The sequence below is a fragment of the Platichthys flesus genome, chromosome 8 (assembly GCF_949316205.1).
Source record: "Platichthys flesus chromosome 8, fPlaFle2.1, whole genome shotgun sequence".
Classification (NCBI taxonomy): domain Eukaryota; kingdom Metazoa; phylum Chordata; class Actinopteri; order Pleuronectiformes; family Pleuronectidae; genus Platichthys; species Platichthys flesus.
The window spans coordinates 12,429,444-12,449,737 of record NC_084952.1 but is presented as its reverse complement, the minus strand read 5'-3'; the positions used below and the strand labels follow the sequence as shown (position 1 = coordinate 12,449,737).

The window sequence follows — 20,294 nt, the reverse complement described above, 5'->3', positions numbered from 1 at the left end:
TTGTTGATTTTGTCCACTTTATTTAAAGTCATCCAGACCAGAAGAAGCACTTGACGTAATCTCTCATGTCATGCTCGATAGATAGATAGATGGATAGATAGATGACTGGATAGATGGATAGATGGATACACAGATAGATAGATATGTTCTTTATTGTTTCCAAATTGGGAAATTATTGTGAGACAGCAGCATGTCAAGGGCATTGCACATAAAGCGAAGTAGCATAAAACAAATACCAAGAATTAAACTAACCCAAAAAATATGTACATACTCCCTAACTAAATTGACGATGAATCAGCATGTTTGAGCAACTGGGTATGACTTCTATGACAAATTAGAATGACATGTCTTATCCAATAAAAGTAATTTTAGCAGCCCTGCCTTGATTGACAAAGTGAAGCTGATTTAAGAGGCATCGTGTATTTGTGAAGCTAAGAGGAGGAGCAAAGGGAGGGGAGAGAGAGTACAAATGAGTAAGAGAGAGGGAGGAAGTTCGTCTTCCTCACTTCACTTGTGGATTTCACACTTCACCTCCTCAGCAGTGACTGATCAAACAGGACGGAAATGTAAAAGGTAATTATGATTTTATAGCTATTTTGGATTTGATATGTCCTGGTGATGTGTTTAGATCACTTAATGAATCGGTTTATACAAAAGAACTGAATAATTACAAGCCTGGCTTGAATAAAAGAGGTGGTAAAACATGTTATTTCAAAATGTTACACACGGCAGAGGGATTTCTATTGAGCATCAACAGAAATTGTTTGCATTTCATCACAAACTACAAATACTTATGGAAGGGCTTAAGGAGTTGAACATCTTTTATATTTGTACATGTGGGAGGTATAGGGCTGCACAATATGGTGAAAAACGTTATCAAAACAGAAATGCTGATATCGGTGGATATAGATAATCATCATGATAAATGTCCCATTATTTTTTTGTTTAATTTTAAAGATGTTTGCTCCTGAGTGAAGGTTGTGGTTTTAAACTCCTCTTCCTGAGCAGAGAAACACTTGATAAACAGCAACACTGATGGAGGTCAGTTATTCATTACACCTCCTCACTTTGCTTGTTCAACGCATGAATAATGTATCAATACATATTGTTCTTTTTAAAATGTTGCTATTGATGAAAATTGTATTGTGATAATTATTGTTATCATTTCATTGCCCAGCCCAAGAGGGAGGAATGATCTCTGAGGCAGAGTCACATCTGTTTTCATTCATAATCATAATAACAGACGACCAGTTGAGTTATACGACCCCACTCTTCTCCTCTCAGTAAGATAATGAGTGCATCGAGTCCAGCCCAGAGGAACCTCAGTGAAGAGGACGGCTCTGGCTCTGATGCAGGGTCAGAGGTCAGTCTGGAGCCTGAGACCGACCGCTTTGGATTTATTCTGACCAATGGATCCACTGCTGGGTGAGCACTTCCATCTGTGCTTGTCTACTCTTACTGTGACTGCAACTGTTAAATATAGGCTGGGGTGGCTGTTGAAATTACAAAATTAATAAACACACAGATCCTAATGTCCATACTTTACAAAAAATCATATACATTCAGTCCAAAAAAAACAATGTGGGGTCTTAAAATCTCAGTCCATTACCAAGATTTATTTATTTATTTTCATTACTTAAGCAAAGGTTTTTAAATGTTGTGATCATATCGAGATGGATTGGTGAGATTTTCATACATTATTATCACATAATAGATTCAAGACTCAATACTTTATTGCTATATAAACAAAGAATATTAAAATTGTTACATCAAGTTCACAAAATGACATGAACCAATATACAGACATTCAAAACACACAATAGACTATGAAACATATAAGAAAATTCAAAGCTTCTAGATCCTGTTACCAATGCCAAGATAAATTCATATTGATATATAGACATTTCAGTCAAAAGTACTCTTCAGCATTTTTGTTCCTAATGTGCTTGTGCTTTCGGACCTTAAATCTCTTAAGATCAATTATTGTCATTGCCATCGTTATAAAAAATTTAAAAAATGCCCGTAAATGTTGAAGAATTGTTCCACCATAAGGCTGCAGGTTAACTATAAGTTTTAAAAGGCCAATAAATTAGATTTTTCTCCAAAAAAGTAATTTCCCTCCACAGTAAAACCACATATGTGTACAGAGATCATGTCATCTGACAACCAGTGGATTTATTAGAGAATAAAAAGCATTGTTAGTGTGCAGAAAAATGTCTCTGCTAAGAGGTGAAAGGAAGCCTTGTTTACAGAGAGAAACAAACATGGCTGTTTCCCCAATGCTGAGCTCTGTACTGTGAGATCAGATGAGGTGAAAAACCACGAGAAAGGTTTAAACTCTGCAGCTAAACATGTTGCAGGATTATTCATGAGTGTGGTTTTATTACACAATCTACACAATTACTGCTCTGTTCAGCAGAGACATGCTGCCCACAGTGGCTTTAAGTTGCATGGACGAGGATTTAATGTTAAAGCGGAACAAGGAAGAGATCAAACCTACTGCAACGTCACAGGAATCGGGAGGGGCTGCAATAATCAAAGATACAAAAATGAATCAGAAACGTGTAAAATACTGTACACACATTTCAGATATCAGTGAGACTTTGTATTTACACCACATTAAAAACAACCATGAACAACAATTCTGGTGGCAAACTGTAAATGAAAGCAATATGAGTGAACAGGACACAAGTATGGCCACCTGTCGTCTTCGCACTTTCCCCAGAGCTGACATCCTGACTTGTTGCCACGGAGACGTAACCCTGCTAACGTGTGGTTTTCCTGTTTCCTGTCTTGTTATTTCGGAGCACTGCCTTTTCAGAAACGACAACATGTTAAAGTGCATGCAGAAACATGGCACAGTGACATGAAGGCCTGCAGTTAAATGAGCATTAATACTGTAAAGTCAATGGGTGAGATACAGAGTAAGTATTTCTTTGCTGTCAAAATACAGTTGTCAAATACTTACCTGGTGTTTTGTGTCAGGAGTGTGGGCCCACCACCCGAGCTGGTCAGGCAGAGGGAGAACAAGTGGATCAGCATCATTCTCCAGTGGGATCGTATAATGTCGAAGAAGACCAGTAAGGTGTGTCCATCTTAAGACACAGAGTCAGTAAATAACCCTTAAAATGTAATGATGGCTGACCTCAGTATAGCTTATTAATCTCAGCAGGGTCCTGGTATAGAGCCATCATGAGTACCTGTTTGCCCTCATATCGCAAAAAAAGTTATAATCCAGAATTGTGTTGCTGTAGTCACGTGTTTAAATCTGCTCTGTGTTGATCCTGTGTCTCTGTCACGTGTTTCCCTTCAGGTTAAAGAACAGTGTCAAAAAGGCATCCCTGCCTCCCTGAGGGCAAAGTGCTGGCCACTGCTGAGTGCAGCCACTGACAGGATGAAACAAAATAAAAACCTCTACAAGGCAAGAATACCTATTTAATAGTGCCATAAACAATTAGTTGAATAGCAACAAATATGCCGGCCATTTTCTGGCCCCCAGTTTTTCAATTGTTTTTATATCATATCATTTGTGGATATTTCAGTTAAGTCACTTCTGTTTCTTTGCCAGGTTCTGGACTCGCAGCCTGCTCTGCAGAGCTGGGTGGACGTGATTGAAAGAGACCTGGACCGACAGTTCCCCTTCCACGAAATGTTCCTCTGCAAAGATGGACATGGGTAGGAAACTTCTCTACAGGCTTAGTCCTACCCCTCTCTGCATCTCTGTGTCTGCTGCAAATTATAACTTCTTTTAGACAAGAAAGTAATCTCTAAATTTATCTCTCAAGTGAGTTTCATCTAGGCAGGATCTTCTTAACTTGTTGAACTCTCTGTTGTGGTGTATGTGTGTGTGTGTGTGTGTGTGTGTGTGTGTAGGCAGCAGGGTTTGTTCCGGGTGTTGAAAGCCTTCACTCAGTTCCAACCAGAGGAGGGTTACTGCCAGGCACAGGGGCCTGTAGCTGCAGTGCTGCTGATGAACATGCCTGCTGAGGTAGATCAAAAGTTTAATTTAATCTATTAAATAAATACACTTCAAAACATTTTATTCATCTGAATTTGAAGTGGAAGTGTAGAAACAAAAGCCCCCTTCAGACACTGAATCTGTATGACTGTTTGCTTCATCTATCTGTTAATATACTGGCAGTTTAGCAACAGCCTGTCCCATGGCATGAAGACTGCTTCAGAGAAATCTACCTCGATTCTAACAGGGTAATGAATCAAATCAAATCACATCATCTCAAATTGACCCTGTGTGACTCCTACAGGAGGCCTTCTGGTGTTTGGTGCAGATCAGTGAGCAGTACCTTCCTGGATACTACAGCCCCCTGTTGGTGAGAACATGCATGTTCCCCACACGTCACAGGAAATGCTCCGATACTTGCAAACCTGTTTACCTGCTGCCCTGTGACATGTAGGAGGGCGTCCTGTTTGATGCCGGCATGTTGACCTGGGTCTTGAGACGGACGTGTCCAGCTGCTCATAAACACCTGCAGCACCACGAAGTGGAGCCCCTCATGTTCGCCACTGATTGGCTAATGTGTCTGTTCACACGCCACCTGCCATTCAACACTCTGCTACGAGTCTGGGACCTGTTTTTCTGCTACGGTACATCCTCCACCCAGGCCATAGGCTTAGGATCAGACAAATCACATTGTTTCCCAAAAGGGAGGCAACTTAATGAGTAATTTCATCAACAAAGTAACCTGCAAGTCATGGTAGACCATAGAGTGCATACCTACGCCCAATCTCGCCATATTAAACAAAGACAAAATAAATTTATGTTAAACTTGCTGTGCTCCAAAATGAATCAGTTCTTCCTTGGAATCACCCCTTCACAAAATTGACTCTTATGTAAAATCAATATCATTTGATGTAAACCAATTTTGTATTGTTGTTTTAACCCTGCTTAAATTTGTTTAATATGTTTACCACTGCTCTCTGGTGTCTCTTCTACTTCTCTGTCCACACTGTCCTCTCCACTCGTATGTGCAGGGGTGCGGGTGCTGCTCCAGGTGGCCGTGGTGCTGGTTCGTCGTGTGCTGGGTCGTGCCGAGCAGAGAAGGCAGTGTCAGGGTCAGATGGAGACTCTGGAGAGGCTGAGGGGCGTCAGGGAGCAGGTCCAAGATGAAGACGATGTCTTCATAGCAGAGGTAAGGAACTGACTGCGTTGACTGCCATCAACCCTCATTCATTTTCATGAAGGCACCAGTGTACCCCGGTAAAAGTAATTTTCACTAGTATATCTATCAACAGTGGTTACACTTAGGTTAGTGTGGTATATTAATTATTATGCAATACTGTTCAACTTTAATAGTGACATTACTACAGTTGTAAATAGGGTTTCACCAGTGTTTTCCTCTCCCCGCACTCAGGTGTGCTCTGTGCCGCTGACGTCCAGAGATCTGGAGAAACAAACGGAGAAGGAGCTTGAAAAGTGGAGAAAAGACCGACCTTCGTCCACATTTGACCCCAGAGGTCGTTGCCAGGGACACCGGGTGGCGTGGGCGCGGGCTCGGCAGAACCAGGAAGACTGGGATAGGAAAGAGAGACAGAAAGGCAACCTGTCCGCCCCTCTCTCTCGCTCGGCTTCTACTCTGACGTTGTCCCCTTCACTCCTTCCTCACAGGTTGGGGAAAGGTGGAAGTAAAGTCGTAAGGCATCTTTCACTTGGAGCAAAAGATGACTGGAGAAGCCGCAATTATTTAAACTTTAATAAAGTGCAGGACCTTCAGGAGGAGGAGGACGTGGAAGCATGTAAAGAACAAAGTGAGGTGAAACTTTTAGGACAAAGTAATGAGAAAGAACTTTTAGAAGAACCAAAGGAGATGGCTCAAAACCTAAATATACTGACAGAGCACACAGAAGAAACAGAAACAGTAAAAAAAGAGAATGACCGAGCTGAAACAGTAATGACAGAAATGGAGGTAAGTAACCCTAAAGAGACCAAAGATGAAAGAACGGACAGTGAAGAAACAAGTGTGGGGTTCGAACCAAACCAAAGTCCAGCCAAAGACCAGACTGTCCAAAATATTCTTCAGCTAAATGAACATACCTCTCACCATATACAGGAAGAGGAGCTGGGCTCTCACAGCCAATCACAGACTCACAAAGGCCAAGACCAGGAAACTGAGGTCAAAGACATGACGGAGGAGACAGAAGAAGACATTTCAGAAAGTGAACATTCAGCTGCGGTGGAGAAAAAACAGCGTGAGACACAGAATGTTACTGCAGATGCTTACACACACAAGGAAATGGAAGTACCCGCAGACCAAAGTGAGGAACAGATGATTCAGTTTGACATGAAACCAGAGGAGGCGACAGAAAGTAAAAACAATCAACAGCTGCAGGTGGACACGGTCACCGAAGTCTCAGAAACAAGAACTGAGACAATTCAAGGCTCGGAGACGGAGGAAGAGGAGACTTTCACTGGCACAGATCTAACAACAGAGGCAGAAACACAGGAGGAAGTGATCACAGAGGTGGACGAAGGCTCACGGGTTGAAGAATTGGAAGAAATGGAAGAAGAGTTCGACCCACCACCAGAGAAAGAAAGGGAGGAAAAGATGGAGGAAAACGCAGCCACAGAGGATGAATCAGAGAATGAAGTAGGACAAATAGATTCAAGGACAGACACAAAAGCAGAAACCTTAATCCTGACGTTACCTGAATGCATCCAAGAACAACAGGACAAGGACTTAGTAGCTGACACAGAAACTGAAGCTGTAATACCAGTTATAGAAAACACAGTGACAGAGTCAAGTGAAGTTTTTGCCCACTGTTCAGAGGAAGAGTGTGATGAGGTGACATTCGAACCCACGCAGGAAAAAGACAAAATCATTTTGACTGCGCACTCAGAGGCACAGGTTGAGGATGATCAAAGACAAGCAAGGGAAATACAAACTGACATTCAGAAAAACATGGAGACTAATGACTCTGTCACATCTACAGTGGAGGAGGAAACTTTAAAGCAGGTTGAAGCAGTGACCCTCACTGCCGAGCCTGAGGGGGAAACAAGTCAAGTGGAAACAAGTGTCTCTGAGGAGCCTGTCCCCGAAGATCCGACAAGCCGGGTCTCAATGGGTCCTTCAGAGGAGAAAGAAAAAGAGGAGAACGTCTTCATTTCTCCTCCTAACGTGACAGACAATCTACACATAGACAGCAGCTCACAGACACACAATAAAAGTGATTTTCCGACCGAGGCAAATACCGGTGGCCTGACACAAGCCTCTGGGCGCCGCAGTAGCCGTTCTTCAGCTGATTTCTGTGTACGCAAGTCTTCCAACTCCCATGGGTCAAGGTTGGCACGTAAGCTCTCCATAGATCTCTTCAGTGCTCCACAGCAAACGAGTCAACCACAGCCTGTCCCTTATCACGCAGAAGTTAAACCCAGTGAATCACAGCCCACTCCTAGAGCAGTTAACCCGATCCAAACTTCCCCTGATGTGACTCAGTCTTCTGAAGTCACCTCGACATTGTCTGGAACAAAGAGGACTGCGAAAGAGCAGGAGCCGGCTGCCACCCCTAAACGATTGGGTTTCTTCCGCCGACTGAGAGGAGAGCAGTCCAAAACGACAAAGGAAAAAGGCGCACAGAAAATTCAAGTCCCCAAAATCTTGATTCAGGACTTCAGTGATGGAACAGGGGTGGGGAAAGTGGTTCAGGAAGAAGGCGAGGAGAAACTTAGCTCCAGAGAGAGACGGAAGATACGGCGGGAGCGAGAGAGATGTTGCAAAGAGGAGGAGAGGGCGAGAAAGAAGAAGGAAAAGGAGATGGAGAAGGAGAAGGAGCGAGAGAGGAGGAAACCGCAGGCGAGGGGTAAAAGTTTTCAGGTGCAAAAGGAGAAAGGTAGAAATGATCCAGACCAACTTGTAAAGACTGGCTCACAGACGCTACGATATTCTGCGTCTCACACTGAAACTTACTTTTAACAAACGTTTGTAATAGTGACTGGAGGGATAAGATTTGTAAGTTATCTGCTTTAGGATAAAAGCAGCATTTAGCCAATACCATATATTTGCATCACCTTACATCTTTGTATTTCAGATCTCCTCCTTGCTGGTAAAAGAAGGAGACATTACCCTCACCCTTAATCTTTGGAGCATTTAAACTTTTATCATGAAAATAAATAATAAATAATGTTGACAAAAGTTGAAAAATAGCTGTGTTTTATTCGGAGGGACTTTCTTTTCGCTGCCCCTTGATCACAAACCGAAGAGACTCCAAACAAAAATATACAGGAAGTGCTTCAATGTCTTCTTTCACATAATCCCAGGTTTCCACCATTAATATTCTGAAGTTATAAAAAAACAAGCCAGTAAAGATGAAAATAAAGATCCAAGATGTTCATGTCTGTATTTTAAAGTCGTTCAGGTGACTCAGTTCAACAAAAATAAAAGTGGACACAAATGCATCCACTTTCAGGTCAGTCCATCTCTCTCGAGCCACATTCCATCAGTCCAGTGTTACTCTGCTTGTGTGTCGTCCTCACTGTCACTGGCCAGCACTTCCTGATTTGTCACTGGTTGAGTGCTCATCTGAGAAGTTGGGGGAAGCACGGATCCAAAGAACAAGGAACAGAACTGTGGGATGACGAGACGGGGGGGGGGAGAGAGATATTATGGGACTGTTCAGTGTTCGAGGTGGAATAGATGCTATGACAGTTAATACAAATGTTTTATATAATTATACCTCAAATGGTACAGGTCAAAGAGAAGTGTCTTGTGTGCTTTAGGACCTGCTCTACATCATGATTTATGTCATTTATGGGTTTGATTGCTTTAAAGTAAGTTAAGGTTAGAGAATGTATATTTGATTGTTTTACCATTGATTGTGTGATCTCCAAAAAGGAAATCTCTGCAAAGTTCAGGGATAAATAATAATTCATTAATTATAAAAACATAAAGATGTGGGAACGGAGAGCTTTTACTCTGAAAAAATATTTTGTCCTTTCACGACATTTAACCGACCCATCTACTTAATTAACTAAACCATACCTTCTTATTAGGTGGTTGGTCCGAGTTGTCTGTTTCATCTTTCTCCTCCTCCTCCTCTTCTTCACTGTGTATCCTCGTCCTGTGATAGGCTGCGACAGGCTGCTTGGAGTATGTGGACTTAGCTAAGGGGGGGGTGGGTGGACCTGCAGACGAGGGACCCGGTGCCATGCTGGTATCCATGGCGATGAGGTAGGAGTCTATGTCATCGTTCATGAAGTCATCTGGAGGGGGAGGAGGTGGTGTCTGAGCTCTTAGAGGTGGAAGAGAAATAGGAATAAGTAAATTCAAGATGTAAAAAAGTATTGTTAAATGAACGTTAGTATATTTAAGACCTCGCGAAATGTTTTTAAGACCTAGTGCATAATATTTTAACGTATTTAGAACTTTTATGAGATGATTTAACTTTTTAAAACCCCATCGAAAATGGACGAATTTTTCTTTTCGGTGAATTAACATGAACGGTAGCATTTCATGTTATTTAAAATTTCCCTGGATTAAATGGCTGTTTGTGCCAATTCAACTACACTGAACTCTAATTAGACTTCAACATCGACTACTGTGCACACCACTGCAGTCTGTGGTCTCCACTCAGGGGATGCAATTGACCACTAGGTGGTGCTGGAGTCCTTGAATTTAATGCTTAAATTTCCTGATTTCAGTTCTGCCATAGGCCTTTTCATACACTGACGTGAACTTACCGTCTAGTGTTGTCTTTACGTTGGTGGGAATCATCAGCGAGCGTGGCGAGCACAAAGTTCCCCTCCAGGACACTGTCCGTTACTGAAAGCACCACAGGGCTGAAACCCACATTGTAAATATCAGTACATTGTAACACAAGCGATCATATGATATGGGAGTATCCTTACCTTCCTGGTTCATCAAAGTAGATAGAAATAGGGAGATTAGCGGACTCTGCAAACACTAACAAACCCTACGGGAAAGATGACGACAAATTTAACTTGAACTTCATTATAAAATTAGAAATCAACTAATCAGCTGACCACAACATATCTTAGCTGCCTCCAACTTGCTTTCAATGTCCGTAAAGGATTTCTCACCCGTAACTCCTTCAGACAAAATGTGACACTGTTGTGAGCTCGGACGGCGAAATGGTCAAACTCGTCTGATGCCAGACACAGCTCTGTCTGCATGGCCTTGGACAGCTCTGAGAGGGGACAACACAGAAATGCATTAGTGATAAGAGGTTCAAGGCATTTCAAAAGAAATCTAAAAAAATACAAATATGACATATTCTCAAATTCTATTGCGGTTATCACTCAAATTAGTATAATTAAATACACTCAAGCGTTGTTTATTTGTCCATTTAGTTTTTCATCTTTTTTGGAAACTTATTGACTTTCTTTAGTAAGTCAGTCTGTATCTGCCTGGTGAACACATTGTCAACCACATCACCTGCTTCGTCATCCACATGATTCCTGAACCACATCCGATCATCATTCACTGACATGGTCACTTCATCCAGAGACGAAGGGAAATGCACAACTGTGTCCGCCAGCAGCCTGAGAGCGAAGGACCCAAGACAGAATGTGTAAGTGCTCAAAAAGAAGGAAAGCAGCGAGCTACGGCTTAATGAACAAATTAAATTCCAAACAAACGTCAAATGTAACAGAGATGGTTCGAGATAGAAAGCAGCAGACAGGCGATACTACAATAATGTTTTTAGAATGAAGAATGCATAAAGATCCCACAAACCTGGGCTGGGCCCTGAACACATTGGCATAGCTCTCCTTATCAAACACGGCCTGTAAACTTTCACTGTCCTGGAAAGACAGGTTATGTGTCTTCAGCAGGCCTGTGGAGAAAATAAGGACGCTCAGACTCTTACAAAGACATATTAATGCATATGATGTGCTGCAAAGAACATCACAGCTGTCGGAGTAAAGAAGAAAACCGTAATTAAATCATCCATTTTAAGAACTGTGAACTGTCTGAGGGGGGAAGTGAGACTCTGATACCATGTTTGCAGTGCAGGGTGAAGGTGAGGCGGTTCTTCTTCTTGTCCAGCTCGATGTGACATTTTTCCACCGTCTTCTCGAGAGATGCCAGAGACCTGAACACGGCCTGCACGCTCTGAGAGGAACATGAGAAGGACAGAAACACAACACTTACATTCAATGTGCAATTTGATTTCTAAAATCTACAAGTTAACAGGTGCCCCACATTTTGTTGACATGCAACAATTCAACTGCTTTGTGACACACATCCTGCTCTTTGAAACTGCTGCCATAACCACAGAGCCGTACCATAGTAGCATTCTGACAGGAAATATAATCTTTGAAGTTCAGTACAGAGACATTTACTGGTTCTGCTCTGAATCACAGAAATTCGATCATTAATAACCGAAAATGTTTTAATGGAAAAGTAAATTGTCGATTAGTTAATGTTTCAGGGGAAAAACCAGAGATAATTAGGATAAGAAAATGGTTACAAGTTGGCTACTGCTGATGTACAGTACAACGGAAGAGGATGTGCGTCCTGACAACCTGAATTTGTTGTAACATCACGCACTGTGTCTGAGTTTAAAAACTAGTGAGTATGAGGCAGGGGAGGTTAAGACAAAGGGCAAGAAGCAACTGCAGCTTCTAAATGGTCGTACGAATGCAAACTCTTGTGTGACAACAACATTGCATTAACACTGAGACGGCAGGTGATGGATGTTTTAAACATTACTCATTTCACAGTAGAAGAACAATGGCTGGTGTCTGTCTCAGCACCTTTATAGCCATCTTGCAGCGGAAGTCCTGCCCATTGGGGATGATGTACCTGTGAGGAATGTGAGGGGAAGTTGGCTTAAAACTCTGACACAGAGAAATGTCTTGAACAGTCACACTGACACACACAGGCTGTACCTGGTGAAGAAGAGTGGTGCGAACAGGAAGCAGCCATATGCAGACCGAGAGGAGTTCACAGACCGCAGGGCGAGCTTCGAGAGAGAGAGAGAGAGAGAGAGAGGGAGAAAAAAACAAATCAGCTTTTTTTCATTGACACCAACATGAAGCAACAAGATATGTGCACGGCAACAGGAAGTGTTGGTGCGTGTGCGTCAGTATCTCAGTAGCTCACCCCGTCGTCCTGGGGCTCCACATACAGCTCATCACCGATCCTGGACAGCGAGAGGATGGCTTTGGCCAGAACTGGACGGTACAAACACACACATGACCACAACACAATAATTACAATTAATTCATTCAATATCTGATGTTCTTGTTAAGACAGGACTGGACATACCTTTCACGTTTCCTCCCGTCACGACGCAATCCATTCCTGCAAACTATAGGTCCTACTTTTTCCGTTAGGTTAGCAAACTCGGCTAAAAGTTAGCCGGCTCTAGCGCCTAAACACCAGCGTCAAGTGAACCAGCGGTGGTTTGATTGTTTTCACATCGGGTAAAATGTGTCCGTGTTTCGAAAACATGCTCCAACTGTTTTGTTCTCGTGTTGTTGTAAGTTTGACTTCCGATGGGGGCTCGACCGTTGCAGTTCCCAGCACCGATCCAGCGTTGTTTACGCCGCCATTGTCTGCTTCCGGCCTGTGGACCAATCGGAGAGACAGGAAGTCGAGGGGGCGTGGATGATTGCACACATGCGCGTTTGGTCTCTAAAAAAAACGGTCGAAAGACAGTCCCCTAACATAATAATATTTTATATCAAACAATATTCTCACTATGAAAAGACAAACAACATAATTTAAATGATGTGAATCAGCTGCGTACACTTAAATATAGTTAATATTGTAACTCAATAATAAAGATAATTTTGTAATAATAAATTATAATATTTTTAAATAAAGAAAAAATTGTTTGAAAAATAAAATGAATCCTGCCCAGAAGTGCACTGCGCAGGAGTTAAAGTTAATTATATTAAAAATAAATAAATACATAAAATTAATGAAATAAATTAAAATAAAAAAAAATTAATTTGCCTGGGAAAAAAAATATTAACAAAAAGCCAATTCATTATAACAATAATTAAAAAAATATAACCAGGATTGCTCAACCCTTGAAAGTACCAACTATAAAATACAATTTCTCAAATCTCTAGGACTGCAAAGCAGCACTGCGCAGGCCCGAACAAATGCATTTTGAAGCGTTGCATGTGTTTTGCCCTTTGCCTGAAAAAAGTAAATAATGACTGAGGAAATATGACATGTAATGGTCACACCATGTGACGAAAAATCAATCTTTGAGATAGTTTGTATCTAAATCTTGTTGTGAAGAAACTCATCTCAATTTGAAGTTGATCTGATGTAAGCCCTGGTACGATTACCTCAAAGTAAAAATGTGGAATATGGCCAAAAGGGCATAGAAATGCAAAATAGCAGGCTTCCTGTTGCGTTTTTCAAATTGCATCTATGACTTCTTTTGTTTGCCTGGTCATGATAAACATGTGTATCGATTTTCTTGCGAAGATCGGTCAATGTGAACGCCTTCCAGGGGTCTCGGGGGGCACTGTTGAGCTATTTTGCCACGCCCATTGAAAATTACTCCAGCATATGTAGATTTTCACAACTTTCAAATTTTCTGCAAATTTTGGTAAGAATTTGAGCATGTTAAAGCCCTCCAGAAGCCAATTCATTTGCCTGAATAATAATGATCCTTACAATTTCAAAGGGACTCACTGTCTGTCCCTAATAAATAAGTGTTAATGTAATAAAGTAACTACAAGGAGGCTAACTTCAACACGTCTAAGGAGATTAACACATTTTTGTGTCACTTGTGTCACATATTGTAGATTCCACTGTTGATATGATTTTGCTTATCCCAAAAGTCATTGCAAGATTTTCTATTTCTTTAAATCTGAAGACACATAAATAGCAGCTGCCCTCAACGCCCTGTAATTACCGTACGAGGGTCAGAGTGGGAACCAAGAGGGAATGTTTGTGTGTGTGTGTGCATGTGTGTGTGGAGTTGGGGAGAGGAGTAGGAAGGAAGGGAGGGGAAACATAAAGATGGGCAGGCAGACAGAGAGAGAGAGTGAGAGAGAGAGAGGGCTAGTCACCGTCAACGCACAATTATCTCACCTTACTGGTCTTTCTCGTTGGTCTGCTTCAGTGTGTAAGTTTAAAGGAACACTGGCATGCTCCGGTGATCCTCCCATCACACTGACGGAAATGGCTGCTGGAGAAGACGAGTGACAACTGAAACCGTGGACATTTAAATGAAACCGAGACCTTGAGGGGACACAAGACGACTGCTGCTGAATCACTTGAGGATCATGGAGGAGTGGGACCAGTGTGAGAGCGAAACATCTCGGAGAAGAGGCACAAGCAGCAAGGGAAAATAAACTTTTCTTTCCTAACTGAGGGAGTGATGTATTATAAGAAATGGACCTGTGTTGATATTTGCTGTGAGGAACCGTTAAAAGAGTAATGGAAAAAGATTGGAACATGATAAAAGAAAGAAATAACCATCACAGGAATCTTGACAAAAGAAGTTGGACACAGGGTTGACTTTTATTTTTTCTACAGTTTCTTTTGTCATGGTCTTCAGTTTCTTTTTAATCATGACAATACATAACACTGTGAGGAATCTTATTCATTGAATATAATGTTAACTTATTGTTGACATGTTTTTCTTTGACTTTTGGATTTGAATCGCAACAATATTTGTTCCTAGATGTCTCACTCACATACTCCCACAGACACTCAGGGCATGCTGCAGTCCATGCTGCAGAGACTGAGGCTCCAGCCAGGAAGAGAGGGTCAGCCCCTCCTGCACAGCCCCGGGTCCATCACAGCTGCCTCTAACCGCCCTTTCAATGGCTTTGAGTATGGTACCAATGGAATCTCTGCTGGGGACGAATTGGTCCTCAAAAGTGGGGAAATACGACAAGCAAGTGCTGGCTGTGGAATGGACAGGGGTCTTGTTTCCTTCCCCTCACAGAACAACATTGTCGATAAGGACACGGGTGAGAACAGGGTGTTGGGAGAGGCCACATCACCTCGTGTCACCCCAGCAGGAACTGGGCAGTTGTTTCCTGCTAAATCACTTAAAGGGGCTGATATAACTTCCTTTGAGGAGACTGATAGGGAAAAGGGGACCTTTTGCAGTTCGGCTATGACAGGGCAGGTCCCTGCTCTCACAAACTCAGGACAGAATGCGATCCAGGATCTGGTAAAGGTTCAGGGTTTTGCACCTAAAGTCTACATGTGGTCGTTGACGCCCACAGCGGCAAATATTGACACAGGAAGTCAAGAGAGTAAAGTGCTTCATGTGGGAAATGGAGAATTTGGAGCTTCGGCGCAAAGTAAAGACATTCAGTTTGTCGCAAGTGGCCAAACGACAAAGAACAGCAGCTCCCGACGAAAACAGCGGTCGACGGAGAGTAAGCCAAGGAGATGGACGCAGAAGATCAAGGAGAGATGGATGGACAGGCAGGGGAGTTCTGTCAAAAGGGAGAAAGAGGATGGAGGGAGAGTTGACCAGAACAGTCAGCAGGGAACTGAGGTGAGTAGTGAATTTAGATTATACTTTTGGATTATATTCTCTACGTGTCAAACATAATGGAACTGCGACTCCCTTCACAGATTTCCCCTCAGAAGCAGCCACTGCCGGCAGAACATCTCATCATTACATCACATAAAGAGGAAGAGGGGACGCTGGTCTCATTAGACGCCAGTGAAGCCCCTCCACCACATACAGACGACCGCTGTCTCGAAGAGCGATTCAGGTGATCAAACACGCAAACCAGCGCTTCAGTCGAGCTCCAGTTCTCACAGTTTAGATTTTGTTGAGGGTTGCTAAAGCGATACCAGTAAGATATGTGAGGTATTTCTGAGCCGAGCCAAGCCATAGCTACGGTGTTAGTTTGGGCTGTTTATATGTACGCTGTGATGTGTCCTCCTGATCTGATGTGCCAAACACACCCCTCTCACTGACAGCACTTGTCAACATGCTTCTTCTGCCACACTGAGGGAATGTGATAAGAAGCGTCACAGCATTTTAATTGCACCCTTTTTTAATCATCAACGAGAACATCAGTGGAAGAATTATTCAGATGCTTTACTCCAGTAGAAGTGATAATATTACAACAAAGAAAAGTGTATTGGACGTGTTAGAAAAAGAAAATTCTAAATCTTATGTATAAACAGACGTACAATTAACAAAATTTAACTCAATTAACAAAGGAAGAAGAACTCTTTACTCATGCAGAATGACCCCCATCACTGTAAGTTATACAGTTTGCTATTGTCACGGATTTTATTTAAAAAATATAGGACAAAGTGGTGAATGTCCCTTTTACGTTTGAAGGTCTTCTGCACAATTTAAGTTACCAACTACCAGTAGATAGGTGTTAGCGGCCACCAGCTGATGTTAGGGACATAACTTCAGTTGTAATCAACGATACAACAATGCTTTGTTGTGTAGGTTGGTGCTAAATTGAACCATTTCATACATTTTGTTTATATACAATTCACAATACGAATGGGTCCTGTTTTTTGTGCCTATTGTTGATTCTTTTAAAGTCTACAAAGTAGCAAGTAACTTTAATCGTTAAATAAATGCACTGGAGTGAAAAGGCCAATACTTGTGAGATGTAATGGAGTAGAAACCCCCATAATTCTTTCCTTTGTGGTTGAAGGACAAGACAGGGGTTGTTCTGTATTCTAAGTTAGCTAAATCAATTAAAAGATGAATGTCTTTACAACGCCTTGTTCAAAGAGATACATCTTTAAAAACAAGTCACAAAAGTATATATTCATTAAAAATAGTTTTTTTCAGAAAACTCCACCCTTGCTGCTCCAGTACAGTGATTCCAAACCAGGGGGCACTTGTATCTGACAGGAGATACTTCCCCAGTTGCCATTTGCGAGATCGTGCTATAAAAAATATTGAGGGGGTGAGACAGTGGTACACTAACTAGATGGTTGGTGGTTTGATCTCTGGCCCATCCAGTTTTCATTCTGAAGTGGTCTTGGGAATGATACTGAACCCTAAATAAAACCTGACGGCTGTGCTGGGTGAATGTTGTGTGATGGAAAAGACATTGCATATGTGTTTTTTTGGACACCAGAGTTTAATAGCACAAAGGAATAAGACCCATCAGGCTGAGTAGGATCAATCCTGTTAGTTTTCTTCAGCTCATATGATATGTCTTCATGTTGTCTATAGGCCTTCTAGTGACTCTGCGTTTGGCCTGGGCTCATTCAGCCTCCTGGAGGAGATTGTCACAGGTCAAGAGTGGGCCAGGTTCCTGAAGCCCAACCTGCCGGCTGCCTCAGCCAATCAGAGACCATCAGGGGAGCCGCCGAGCCAACTCAAACACCCCCCGGATTTCATCATGGCACAGATATCACCTGATAGATATTACCAACCTGTGAACATGGATGTTTCAGAGGGAAAACAGCAGCAGCACGTTTTAGTGGCTGATCAGCCAGAACCAATGGAGGAGTGGCTGCCTGGAGAGAGAGGGCGGGGGCAGCAGCCAAGACCTCAATCATTTGTTGAGGTTAGATATCATTTATATACTTTTCATAGAAATGATTGGATCCTTCTTCCAAGTCATATATTTTCATAATGATTACAATAACAAGAATGCATTTTATTTAACCCTAACCAGTGTGTTAGATTTAGGGGGTTTAAAATGGGCCCTTTATATTTTTATACTTTATATGTACATCGCGGGTCCTCTCTTAAGAGACTGCTATGTTTTTTACAGTAGCCCAGACTGGACAAACTAAAAGACCTTTTGAGTCATGTTTGAAAGGGGAGGGTGAGGTGAGGGGTATTCAACATGCAGCTTCACCACTAGATGTCACTAAATTCAACGCACCAAAACTTTAAGGGTGACTGCTCAAGACATTCATATTGCAAAGCTCAGAAATAACTGAACATCAATAAAAAATTAATAGGGTAACAAAGTAAATAATAAATCAACTGATTCATGAACTAGTGAGTATTCTGAAGAATGAGATGAAAGAAAACCAGAACATACCCTTTTTTGGAGAGAGTGGCTGACCCTGTCTTCTGGTTGTCAAACACAGCGTGCAGATATTCTGGACAACCCATTACTGAAGAGAATCCAGCTGAACAGAAAGAGACAGCATCATTCAGCTGCCAGGGACGCAAGGCTGGCAACTTATGAAACAGGTAAGGGAGGAGACGCAGACAAAAGTCACTTTATGCTCTGTAAAATCACATATTTCAATCAGGTGGACTTTTGTCATATGCAGCAGACACATTTTTGTGACTCTGTTCCGGAGAATTAAAAAGCTAACTTTTCTCTTTTGTCTCGTCTTTTATTGGAGCATCTGCATCTTCGCCGAGAGTGACCAGCAGCCATGTGATGGATGAATCTGCAGAGTCGCAGCATGATGTTCACATGCCTTTAAACCCCCTGAAGTCTCCTCCCGCCCCTCTCCCCCCATTCAAACCCGTCGCCCCTGCACCTCGGGGTGTCCTCAAACACTCCATGTTCCTTGATTCAGAGCCCTCGATGGAAATAGTGACAAAAAGGGTGAGATGTTGGATATCACGCCGACTGCTTGTGGCTCAAAAGATATTATCTACACAGCGGGCCAGTGTCCTGCATTCATACTGCTAATTCTAAACCTTGATTAATTAGCGTCCTGGTGACACCATATTCCCCCCCAATGCAGCTGGTGAAAAGTAGCAGAAAACCGGAGAAAGGAAATTACATCATATTGATAAATATTTGATAAAAAATTTGCTTTAACTCTATTTTTTCTGTGAAATCCTGAATAATTTCCTCATAAAGAAAAACAAACAGGACCTTGAAAGAAATGCCTAGTTTAAATCCATTTTTATATTGACTCATTATTTTTGGATTAAAAATGAATGTTGAATTTACTTTTATATTTATCATTAATAAGTTTTAAAGACTCCATGTCACAAGAGCAATTATATGGATCTGATTGATTCCATCTTAAACTTATTTATTACATATTAGTACCATATAACATGATCCTTTCGATGATTTTATGAATGATTTATCTGTAGTTAAATATTGAGCAAATGTATCAATTTATAATGAGTGTTATTAAAATTCCATTTCCCCCCTTTTTCATTCTATTCATCTTCTCTGAATCAGCGGCGAGTCGAGGAGAACCGCAGGGTTCGTTTTTCAGAGGAGGTGTTGACCATAGACCCTCCGGAGCTGGATTTGGATGCTGAAGACTCGGAGGATGATTCTGGAGCAGAGGACGACTCTGTGATCGAGCAGGAGTTTGAGGTGGAGCAGTTGGAGACGGAGAAGGCGGAAGCAGCAACAGCAGCAGCAGCAGTGGCAGCAGTGGCAGCAGTAGCAGCACGACGGTCTGTCCTCCCTGCCTGGATACAGGCTCTAAAGAGGAGGAACACTGGGAGGAAGCACAGATAGTAACAGACAGAGAAACTTTCTGAAACACAAGAGAGATTTTTTTTGCTTTTCTGTTACTTGTTTTGTAAAAGATATTATTTTGGGAGCTCAGAGGCCATGGACATTCACAGCATAGGGCTAAAGTTACCAAATATACAATTGATCTGCCCTTCTACTGTGGTTGCGTAAACAATCTGATTGAAAGATAATGCCTCAAGCCATTGCCTCCTCCAGCTAATTCCTTTTTTACTCACATTTATCAATTCTTCTGAATTGGGACGATGTGAAAAAAGTGACATTATGACAATTAACAAACCCATGGACACACACACACCTTTTTTTTATGCCTGAGGAAACATTTTTTCTCTATCAACAGACAAGCTGCAGTGGACTTTATGATCCAGTGTATTCTATTATTTATCCATTCGATGCATTATAATGATTCATTTATTACATTAAACTTTGTGGCTAACTGCTGTGAATTGCTCTGGGGCCATCCTTCACTGTATCCGCTCCCATAAATCACTGTCCGAACCATTAAGAGGCTCTTCGGCTGATCTATTAGTGCCCTGGTCACAATTTATTGTGAAATAAGGAGTAACAGAGAGAAGGGAGCGAGACTGAAAGATAGGCATAAGATGACTAAAACAATGAGGACAGAGTGGAGCAAGAGAATCGTAATGTAGTTTTGGATTGTTCACACAAAAAAGCAGGATCACATTAGTCCATTAGTTCGTGTAGTAAGATCTCATATTGTACGTCATCACCCTGAAGTGGACTAATAACGGTCCATTTGTAAACCTCAAGCACCACACATACTCATACGCAACAACACACACAGACACACACAGACCCATTTGTTCCACTGCCACAACAAACACACACACACACACACACACACAGACACACACACACATTATTCTTTACACCATTACAGCCTTCAGTGTTTTTATTTGTGCAGGAAGAA

At 41.9% G+C, this 20,294-nt stretch overlaps 3 protein-coding genes across 3 annotated transcripts; 2 read left to right on the top strand and 1 right to left on the bottom strand.

Moving 5' to 3' along the window:
- Positions 1 to 516: 516 nt before the first annotated feature.
- Positions 517 to 8,152, top strand: tbc1d10c (TBC1 domain family, member 10C). The gene is made up of 10 exons (XM_062393507.1): positions 517 to 573; positions 1,285 to 1,425; positions 2,986 to 3,085; positions 3,314 to 3,421; positions 3,569 to 3,675; positions 3,874 to 3,988; positions 4,263 to 4,328; positions 4,413 to 4,602; positions 4,990 to 5,147; positions 5,370 to 8,152. The coding sequence occupies exons 2-10, from the start codon at positions 1,292 to 1,294 to the stop codon at positions 7,923 to 7,925; spliced, it is 3,534 nt and encodes a 1,177-aa protein (XP_062249491.1). The 5' UTR covers positions 517 to 573; positions 1,285 to 1,291; the 3' UTR covers positions 7,926 to 8,152.
- On the bottom strand, positions 8,146 to 12,541 carry rad9a (RAD9 checkpoint clamp component A). Its single transcript, XM_062393510.1, has 12 exons — positions 12,240 to 12,541; positions 12,075 to 12,145; positions 11,861 to 11,934; positions 11,726 to 11,774; positions 10,967 to 11,081; positions 10,704 to 10,803; positions 10,404 to 10,510; positions 10,049 to 10,155; positions 9,857 to 9,921; positions 9,689 to 9,787; positions 8,991 to 9,240; positions 8,146 to 8,576 (listed from the first exon to the last, which is right to left on the bottom strand). Exons 1-12 carry the CDS (start codon positions 12,271 to 12,273, stop codon positions 8,460 to 8,462), a joined length of 1,188 nt encoding a protein of 395 aa, XP_062249494.1. The 5' UTR covers positions 12,274 to 12,541; the 3' UTR covers positions 8,146 to 8,459.
- On the top strand, positions 12,053 to 19,809 carry zgc:113229 (uncharacterized protein LOC550612 homolog). Its single transcript, XM_062393508.1, has 7 exons — positions 12,053 to 12,152; positions 14,062 to 15,456; positions 15,537 to 15,679; positions 17,122 to 17,458; positions 17,994 to 18,099; positions 18,258 to 18,466; positions 19,061 to 19,809. The coding sequence occupies exons 2-7, from the start codon at positions 14,626 to 14,628 to the stop codon at positions 19,346 to 19,348; spliced, it is 1,914 nt and encodes a 637-aa protein (XP_062249492.1). The 5' UTR covers positions 12,053 to 12,152; positions 14,062 to 14,625; the 3' UTR covers positions 19,349 to 19,809.
- The last annotated feature ends 485 nt before the right edge of the window (positions 19,810 to 20,294 follow it).

Excerpts from the sequence above, each read along its gene's own strand:
- tbc1d10c (XM_062393507.1), top strand. The coding sequence starts at position 1,292 with ATGAGTGCATCGAGTCCAGCCCAGAGGAACCTCAGTGAAGAGGACGGC. Across the intron at positions 3,989-4,262 it reads TGATGAACATGCCTGCTGAG|GAGGCCTTCTGGTGTTTGGT; the intron begins GTAGATCAAAAG and ends TGACTCCTACAG. Across the intron at positions 4,329-4,412 it reads GATACTACAGCCCCCTGTTG|GAGGGCGTCCTGTTTGATGC; the intron begins GTGAGAACATGC and ends TGTGACATGTAG.
- rad9a (XM_062393510.1), bottom strand. The coding sequence starts at position 12,273 with ATGGATTGCGTCGTGACGGGAGGAAACGTGAAAG. Across the intron at positions 12,146-12,239 it reads GACGGGAGGAAACGTGAAAG|TTCTGGCCAAAGCCATCCTC; the intron begins GTATGTCCAGTC and ends TGTACCGTCCAG. Across the intron at positions 10,804-10,966 it reads CACCCTGCACTGCAAACATG|GCCTGCTGAAGACACATAAC; the intron begins GTATCAGAGTCT and ends TTTTCTCCACAG.
- zgc:113229 (XM_062393508.1), top strand. The coding sequence starts at position 14,626 with ATGTCTCACTCACATACTCCCACAGACACTCAGGGCATGCTGCAGTCC. Across the intron at positions 15,680-17,121 it reads TGTCTCGAAGAGCGATTCAG|GCCTTCTAGTGACTCTGCGT; the intron begins GTGATCAAACAC and ends TGTTGTCTATAG. Across the intron at positions 18,467-19,060 it reads TGGAAATAGTGACAAAAAGG|CGGCGAGTCGAGGAGAACCG; the intron begins GTGAGATGTTGG and ends TCTCTGAATCAG.